Raw genomic sequence first — 9,661 nt, 5'->3', positions numbered from 1 at the left:
CCCGCCTTTTTAACCTGTGGGTTTCCTGTCCCTGAGGGCGGATCCCTCTCTCTCGTTAGTGCCGTCATGGGGTAAGAGAAAGTACATTTAAACTATTGTTTTAATGCCAGTGAAAGGTCTATAATGTACAAAGATGGCAAATCACAGTGAACAATAGCACTGCCAAGCCTGGAGATCTTATAAATGTGACATGGCGCTTTGTGAGCGGTCCGATTTCTTCCTCCGATGCACACACGTGCTTTATATAGTGGTGATCTGGGGTCAAAAAGAAATGCACAATATTATTAAATATTGCATAAAAGCAATGGTTTATTATCATGATATACAAAATACTCATTTTACAAAATATCAGAATCTCTCATCCACACAAGGCATTTCACTGTCAACAACATGTGGGTTTACGCAAAGGAACAGGACTATATTTTTAGCTCATTTGCCACCCTGTGAAGTAGAAATGGATGGGTAAGAGAACAGTGCACATTCCTGTCTGACAATGATGGAAAATATAGACAGAAGTGTCACATCACAAGGACTAGAATCCGGATAATCCTAGCATGCGTCTGCAATTCACAAGTACAGAAGCACCACCTAGAGGCGAGTCAAGGTTATTGCAGGTTTACACAGCCAGCCTGGACAACTGTACACCCTCGGTATCTAGATGTATGAACAAAGGACGGAAAAAAAATTGTACCAAAGAAAACCTTCTACGCCTTCTGAGGAAATGGGCTCTATTTCTCAAAGAAAAAAAAAAGATACAGAAAGTACATGGGGCACAGAAAATGCTACAGTATGTTAGCAATTAAAAGTCACAATTTGGGAAGTCCTCAGAATCTGAGTTCTCCTCCTCCTGTGTTGGTTGCTGCACTAGAACTTAAAGGGATTGTCAGTTCCACATTGGGAGGTGAACAAGTCAGGTGTGCACACAAGTCCTGCGATCTCCATGTATCACACACTTGTCAAAGTCATTAGAAGTGGACTGGTGCCCAATATCTGCTGATTCTGCACATGGAGGCGTAACATCACCAGCTTTGCTCATCTCCTGACACAGAAGTGAGTGGCTGGACAGATACAATAAAACAATAGATCTACATGTGAAGGGAAGAACTTTGTATATTAAATGTCTATACTGTCAAAATTTCAAATGAAAACTCAGCATTTAAAATTGGTCCATGTAACAGAAGACAAGGGCCACATTTCTCTATGCACATTTTGCTTAGATCAGGTACAACTTGCCATGCAACAGGTCCAACTACACTTGCCTATGACATAAACTGGAAAAGGTTGTGGGGTGAAAACAAGTTATCACCAATTCATAGATTAGGTGATAACTTGCTGATTGATGAAAGTCCGACAGCTAACGATCAACAGAACTGGACACTTTCTCCCCATTAGAATGGAGCAGAAACACGCATTCTCGACCCAAGCTCCTCTCATTCCTATGGGGGCTGCAGAGCGCTGCATTCGTCCTTTTCCAGAATCCCCATAGAGAATGAATGGAGCAGTGGTCGGCGCTGACCTGTCGCACCATTTTGTAATGAGGATAAAAGTACCCCATTGGAGATATGAATTCCTTGATCTGTCAATTGGTGCGGATTACACCGATCACCAAGCTATTACCCGACCATTGGATAAATGGTAACTTTCTTTCACAGGACAACCCCTTTAACCATAACCTCTTTGGTGCAGTGAATTAGAAAGTCTTCATGCTTCGCCATCTAATCATTTGAAGCCGTCTGATCATCTTGGGGAGTAGAGCCTTTTTCCGCCGCTGAATGACTTTCTTGCTCAGATACCATTATGTTACTGTCGGCATTCTCAGTGTCCAGGTGCTCAGATTCGGAAGGTCTCATTTTAGGATCACACGCATTCTGCTTCCCATCTGAGTAATAGCTCTGCTCTACATGTCCAGCCTCCTCATTAGATACATCCAACTGTCCATGGTCATCTTCTTCACTTTGAGACTCGCCCGCATCCTCATTTTCCTGGGCAAAGCTGCATATCATCTGTGGCCAATTAGCTGAACTGTCATCTTTAATCTGGAACCATTCAATCTTACCCCCTGCAATTAAATTGTCCATTATTACGGCCACGCACATCAGAGGAACAATGTAAAAAAAAAAAAAAAATTAAATAAAGAACTAACAAGGAACAAATATAACTTTTTTTTCAGTGGGCTAGTGAGGGGGACACCAAATTACAGCAAGAATAAGAAAGCCATGGCAAATACAAATTAATTTTAAATATCTAAAGCCTTTGTCTGAGCACTGAACTGCACAAGATGCTGAGCAGAGAGAACCAAGGAATACAGTTATGTGATGTCCTCACAGCTCCATTGTCACAAATCTAGATTTTTTTGATAATCCAATAATCTAGACTATTTGGCACACTTTGTGTTCCATATTACAGGATTATATACACACACAAGTCAAATACATCCTGGCTGAGCATTCCTCTATACAGTGGGAAATAGACAGCATAACATATTACTCAAAACCAAATTCTTACCTCCATCGTCACCTTCTTTCTTTTCTGTCAGAAAGGTTCTGGTCATATTCAGTTTCTTTACTGTGTGACACTTGTACTTCAGTTTGGGTTTTGTACTTTCTCCATCTCCTGAGTGTGAAATAACAAAAATAAGAATATAAATATTACTGTTACTCTCATTCATACTCAGCAGGTGGAAATTCACAAATTTGCTTGGTGAGTACTTGTGAAGCCAACTTGAACAGTATGAAGCTTAGGGGCCTGGGCAGCTCGATCAGTATACAGGCAGCACATATTCCCACTAGGAAATGCTGCGGAATTTCAGCCACTAATTGGAAGCCTGCCCTTATCGGTTAGTGCTAAAATGCACATGAATAACAGGTATTTACCCATAGTTAGTGTCTTATGTAAAATCTGCTAAAGGAAATCGGACACATTGAACATACGGTGTGATCTGCCAGCAGAAAATGAGAGGTTTCAGTATAACTTGCATCTCATTTCTTGATATTCCCGTTTTCAGTCTAATAATTGACTGCACAACTCAGAGCCATGTCTATGATTAAAATACAAGTTTTATTTAGACGTCCGTTCTTGTCATACGTGTTTTAGCAGTGTTTTTTTTACTATAAGAACATGCACCCATTATAGTCTATGGCATGTTCACAAACCTACTTGTTTGCAAAGGAAAAGGCTGAGAAGTCTATTTTTCATCTAGTTTGGATAAAAAAAAGGATATGGTTATTTACAGATGCCCTGCAGTCTGCAAGACTAATAAGGGCAACCATAAAAGACTGAGGAATAGTGTAGCATCTATAGGGCTCAACAGAGAGATTGGGGTGTCGCCTACACTGGACTGGATATTCCCTGGATCCTGGATTGTGCGCATTCTACTGCTTAGGTTCTTTAACCCAGGGGTCCCCAACTCCAGTCCTCAAGGCCCACCAACATGTCATGTTTTCAGGATTTCCTTAGTCTTGCCCAGGTAATAATTGCATCACCTGTGCAATGCAAAGGAAATCCTGAAAACATGACCTGTTGGTGGGCCGTGAGGACTGGAGTTGGGGACCCCTGCTCTAACCCCTTAAGAGATCTCTCCCGTACATGTCCAATGGTTGTTCGCGATGAATATGTGGAGCGGACCCCGATTCGTACAGAGCAGGTGTTGGCCGCTTTACACACCGAATAGTAACTGATGTGATTTTGGCACCAATCTTACAGATGGTTTTCAGGGACGAACATTAAAAGTTTCTTATTAAGCATCTATCTCACTAATACTACTAGTGGATAACGAAGTTTGCTATCCTGAACAGATGTTCACCCCCAGCCTGTTGTGGCTTGGCTGCAACATTACTGGAAATTTTGAAATCTATCAAAACTCAACTGAAATTAAGGTTCCACATAAAACTTGTGTAGCTTGTTCCTTGTCTTATATTGCCATAATTAGCGAATAAATCTTTGTGATTTGCCATGACACAATTATAAAAATCACTTTAAAATGATCGGCCTCGCTGTGGAAACAACATGATCATTTATCTAGTGTTTCATAATAGTAGAAGAGAACACTGTAATATACTCTCAGTCCAAGCCTTTACCTTGATCTGGCATTTCTTCAAAGATCACACATGTGCCCAGTGCATCTAGAATGACAATAAAACACCATAGTTTCTATATTAACAACCTAATATTTCGGGTGATGGCTTGTTTCATTGTAAGCCGACATGCAAGTCTGGGTAATAAATAGCTAATGCAGGGCTCTACTTGTGAACATACTTAAAAACTCAATGACACCTATTTAGGAAGAAGTAGGTTTCTATATTTTCTATACAATTCCTGCATATGTACCAAAGGGTGTGAAAAGCATACGCCGGGCACAGCGAGAGCTACATCCACTGCATTACTGTACATGACACCAATACCTTAGCATGTGACAAGGCTGCTGGAGAGGATTTGGGCTGGTTCTTTATACATATGGGGACATGGAAAACTCTTTTTGGGCTGTGCGTCTTGTCCATGGGCAGGTACAAAACAGTCAGACCTGGGTACAGCTCTGCCCCTGTCTATTTTGAGGCCTGCTGACACAAAGTGAGGGACCATCCTGATTGGGTACGCCTTGTCGCGTTGGTATGGCTTTTAATTATTTTTTAATCAATATAGTGTTAACTAAGTACACTATGTTATCTGCATGTACTATTACTATTTATTTACTGCAGTTTAGTTGATCACTATTTTTTTTGTAGAGGGTGATAGGGAAACAGTGTGTGACCACTGAAGCTAATTAGCTGGCAAGGACAGCACAGTAACTCACTAACCCCTTACCTTCATACTCGCCTGCAAACACGTATTTATCAACTTGCAACAAAGGCTTTTCTGTATTTATTCCCTGGATGGAAAAAGAAATTAGAAATCAGCGTTCTGCTTTAAATATGTAAATTATTCTTTATTCTTAGAAACTATGTGAAAGAATTAGCCAATAAACATGAGGACAGTGGAAAGACCAGTTATGGTGGTCTGCATGCAAACATGATATCTAACTGGTTATATCTCTGATTTCTCCCAGAATCTTACACAAATCAAGCTACTCCGCCAGCACTAGTGCAAATAGCTCTGTATCACTAACTTAAAGGAAACCAGTCATCAGATTCAATCACAGGAATCAGTCTGGCTGCACGATTGCAGGTATGCTTTACACTGAAAGACCGCATCCCAGGCCCGTCTCCAGCAGCCTTTGTACAGTCCTTTCTAGTTGACCGCCAGATCTCTCCCAATGCATCTATATAAGGAGAGGCCTGTCAATCAAAAGAATCAAGGCGATGCCAAGCTGAGGGGACTGGCCTCACACTAGTTAGCGAACACAAGTAGCCCAGTATGTTTTCATAGTAGGTTTTCTCTGATACGCTGCAGCCAGTCTTTGTTGAACGTGGCCTAAAACGGAGGGTTTGCCTAGTTTCTCCTAAACAAGCCATTGTTGCCATCGTCACCAATACTCCGACATTCAAATAGCTCATATGTTGGGACATAAAAAGGAGAAGCCTCATCCTTATTTTTGTGCATTCTGTAAATTGTTAAACTAAATAACTACTGCATTAGATTATCAAAGTTGCATTTTACCAAAATTTTGCACTTGTCGCCGCACTTTTCTAAAATGTCAGAGTCAATGATTCCCGTTAACTCCACCATGACCAGCTGTTCCTGAAAGGAGAGAAACCATGTCACCTCTACAATCATCAACTAAACACAACATCTATCAGATAAGCATTCCAGCTTAGAGCTAGAAGCACACACAGTTCTTCATTCAGAAAAAGGTGCATTTTTTGGATATCATTGTTTTTAGAATGTAGCATGGGTATGTGACTACCTGTCACCACTCTCAATATAAGCTACAGCCAAATTGATAGCACTCAGTTTTCTAAACAGTTGATTGTACGTGTGTGAATGAATGAATTAAGCTAAAAAATACCTTTTATTAAACAAGTGCACTAACTTTCTCCATGAATCAGAAGGGAGACAGTTGATCTTTTTTTGTAAATATTGGCTTCAACTGTTAAATGATTAGAGATTGTTTGCACTCTTGTAAAGATTAATAAGAATTATTCTGGTGACCACATACAGTGGCCTGATGGTTGCTTGTTTTTATATTGATTACAGCCTATGTAGAATTTATATTTTTCTGGCCTCACATATTTTCATTAAGAATTAATAAAAGGTATTTTTTAATTTAATTCATTCATTCACACACGTACAATCGACTGTTTAGGAAATTAAGTGTTATCAACAGGGCTGTAGATTTTTTTGTTTTTTAACCCAAGCTAGGAGTGGATTGTTCCGTTTTATATCTTATTCATTTCACGTATCTTACACATCAGTTTAGTAGAAATTTAAAAAAAAAACATACCTAAAGGAAATCTGCAATCACACCATGCTTCTCTGTTTTATATAATGCAAGGTTGACCGACACGTAATAAAAATACAGCTCTATTTACTGTAAGTCACTCTGGCCTCTTACCAGTGACTGATGGGCCCCTATATAACTGCATGCATGCACAGCTGCCATCAATCACTGTGGAGAAGATGGGGGCTCCCTTAATGAATACAGTTGACTCATAACTGAGTTTGTCTGTGTTTGTCAGGTGGCACAATATTTATTTCTGCTGTTTGGGCTAATATTTCAGTGGACCTATTTCTATACTAAATACGGAATGTTGAGAAATACACAAGTGTCTTCAGTGGTCAGACGACTGCACAGACCAGACACCATCACTTCTGCTGCCAACTTAGACAACCAGAGTTGTGCTGGAGCGGCGGAGGTTTGGAGGACTAAGTACCATTTAGTTCCTTATTTTATAAATATCCCTTCCTTCTGGTAAGTTTTTAAAAAGTGATGTAAACCCCGATTTAATTCCTAGGCATGGGTAGGAATAATTTGCATAGTTCCTTATGTGCAAATTAAGTAACAGTTTATTTCACTTCTAAGCTAGTAATTAACCCCTTGCAGCAGGACATATTGCTCACATGGAAATATTAATATAAATTAAGTCAAATCCATGAATCTTCTGGAGTTTGGTGGTGCGCAGTACAGGTAGTTACCAGGGTTGTGAGGCCAGTAAGTCAAACCTCCGACTCCGGCTCCACAGCACTGGTCACTATTGAGCATGTACATAAAATGTAGCGCAGATTCGTCTCATCTAAAAGCCAAGATCCTTAGATCAGGAACGGAACAGACATTTATAGGATATTTCATAACTTTACAAAATTATTATGAAAACACTTACATCACATCCTGTACTGTACTACTGTACCCAATGTAGTATATATTTTAGGAGTCGGTCCATTTCATTCTCCACAGCCCTGGTAGTAACAACTGTATATCCAGGGTGGAAGAGGTCAAATGACACCGCATCAATCTATAATGCATTCCCATATTTACTTGTATGTTAGGTCACAAAAGTAATTATGTTGGAAGACATAGGCCTCATTTAGGCGTCTGAGAGTCACATACACGTCCTGTCAATGATTTTCACTTTTGGAACACTTTTCATTACAAGCTACAATCTTAGGCTGCCGTCACACTGTCAGTATTTGGTCAGTATTTTACATCAGTATTTGTAAGCCAAAACCAGGAGTGGGTGATAAATACAGAAGTGGGGCATATGTTTCTATTATACTTTTCCTCTAATTGTTCAACTCCTGGTTTTGGCTTACAAATACTGATGTAAAATACTGACCACATACTGCTAGTGTGACTGCAGCCTTACTCACTCATCTGTGTTGTTTGCAGATCATAGGTTCAATCAAAAATCACGGCCACATGTCTGTTTTTACCCAACATCAAGGATAAAAAGTAAGAATACAAGTCTATGGGATCACACACAGCACACGGATGGCATCAGAGTACAGTCCATGTGCTGTCCGGGAGTCACATTGCAATAAATAGGAGAATATTTGTAATTAATTTATGATCTGTGAAAAACACTGATGATGGTAAAAACATTACACAGGCCGTATACATTCGGAGCATGTTTATGTGTACTTGAAGAATCACAGACTTCTGATTGAGGCCTCAGCGAGTGTCCTACAGTCTCTATCAGACACACGCTTAGAACACGTGGTATCTGCCCAGATAACAACACTCGGACATGGATTTATTACATTCCTGCTGTGGTCATTACCAGGGGCCATATTTCCTCTGCTCTAATCATGCCAAGAACAAGGCAATCTTAATAAACAAGGTAACAAACAGCATACGCTATATAAGACAAATACATGTGGTCTTCTCATTATTTACCTCTTCTTCCTCCTCTTCCTCCTCAGGTGAGCACTCACCGACAGCAGCGGTGTTTGGATGGAGAGATGGAGGCATTGTGCGGGAAGCCATGACGGATTGCGGAGGTGTTATACCTTGTAGTTGGGGTCTCACAACACCGGGGGGCAGCAGCTGCCGCGTCCTGGCTTACATAGCTGTGTGTAGATAGGGCTGCATGCAAGACATGGGGAAACAATACAAGTTTGTTATTCAGATGGTGACGCCCAGGAGAACTACATGACCAGGTTATCTTACTGTACAATGAGCACCGTGAAAACAAAACGCAGAAAACAATGGTGGAACTGCAGCTTTTCACCCATTTCACCCCCACTAGGACGGCAACAATCAAAATGACAACTCGGCCCAGAAATACGTAGATGGAAAAATTAAAAAAAAAGTGATATATCTTGGAAAAACAGGAAGAAAAATCAAGAATACAAAAAGTAAAAACAAAAAAGTTTAACAAAGCTAAACAGAGCTGACGACCTAAATGTCTGCCAGTGGTTAGGAGCGTGTTATCGGGTGCTGGGTATAGGGAAGTGTATATGGACGGACAAGCAGAACACCGACACCGTACAGATAGCAGCACTGACACCGTACAGATGGCAGAACACCGACACCGTACAGATGGCACAACACTGACCCACTCAGGACAACATCTGCAAAGAGTTTGTATGTTCTCTCCGTGTTTGCGTGGGTTTCCTCCGGGTTCTCCGGTTTCCTCCCACATTCCAAAGACATACTGATAGGGATTCTAGATTGTGAGCCCCATCGGGGACAGTGATGATAATGTGTGCAACCTGTAAAGCGCTGCGGAATATGTTAGCGCTATATAAAAATAAAGATTATTATTATAACACCGGGGTGGGGGTCTCCTCATACTGTCTCTCGAGGCTCCACTCCTGATTCTGGCTTACATGGTAGTAGGAGAGCGCCCCCCACTGTTATATTCCCCCAGTACAGGTGTAAGGCAGCTGTGCTGCAACTGGGTTTTCTGCTGGGAGATGTGGTGCAGCCACAGTCACACACATACCTGAGGCAGACGGTGAAGCTCCCAGGCTCAGGCTGCAGCTGAAGGACCTGTGGTGATGTCATGATCATGTGATGAGTCATGTGTGTGGGAGGAGTTCAGCTCTTGCTGAGAGCTCAGTGCTGTCTATGTGGCACAGCAGTAGGTGATGTGTGCGCACCAGTCACTGCCCCCGCCATCAGGCCACGGTCACACACTCAGTATTTGGTCAGTATTTTACCTCAGTATCTGTCAGCCTGGAGCAGTCAGGGGACAAGTATAATAGAAACACCTCACCACTTCTGTATTTCTCACCCACTCCCGGTTTTGGCTTATAAATACTGAGCATGTGAACATGGCCTTACGCT

General features: G+C 41.2%; 1 protein-coding gene across 1 annotated transcript; it reads right to left on the bottom strand.

Moving 5' to 3' along the window:
- Positions 1-281: 281 nt before the first annotated feature.
- On the bottom strand, positions 282-9,395 carry GTF3C6 (general transcription factor IIIC subunit 6). Its single transcript, XM_069765446.1, has 7 exons — positions 9,318-9,395; positions 8,267-8,455; positions 5,593-5,673; positions 4,801-4,864; positions 4,077-4,121; positions 2,506-2,613; positions 282-2,059 (listed from the first exon to the last, which is right to left on the bottom strand). Exons 2-7 carry the CDS (start codon positions 8,354-8,356, stop codon positions 1,716-1,718), a joined length of 732 nt encoding a protein of 243 aa, XP_069621547.1. The 5' UTR covers positions 8,357-8,455; positions 9,318-9,395; the 3' UTR covers positions 282-1,715.
- Between the last annotated feature and the right edge of the window lie 266 nt (positions 9,396-9,661).

Source organism: Ranitomeya imitator, chromosome 4, assembly GCF_032444005.1.
Source record: "Ranitomeya imitator isolate aRanImi1 chromosome 4, aRanImi1.pri, whole genome shotgun sequence".
Taxonomy (NCBI): Eukaryota; Metazoa; Chordata; class Amphibia; order Anura; family Dendrobatidae; genus Ranitomeya; species Ranitomeya imitator.
This window is presented reverse-complemented; position numbering and strand designations above follow the sequence as displayed.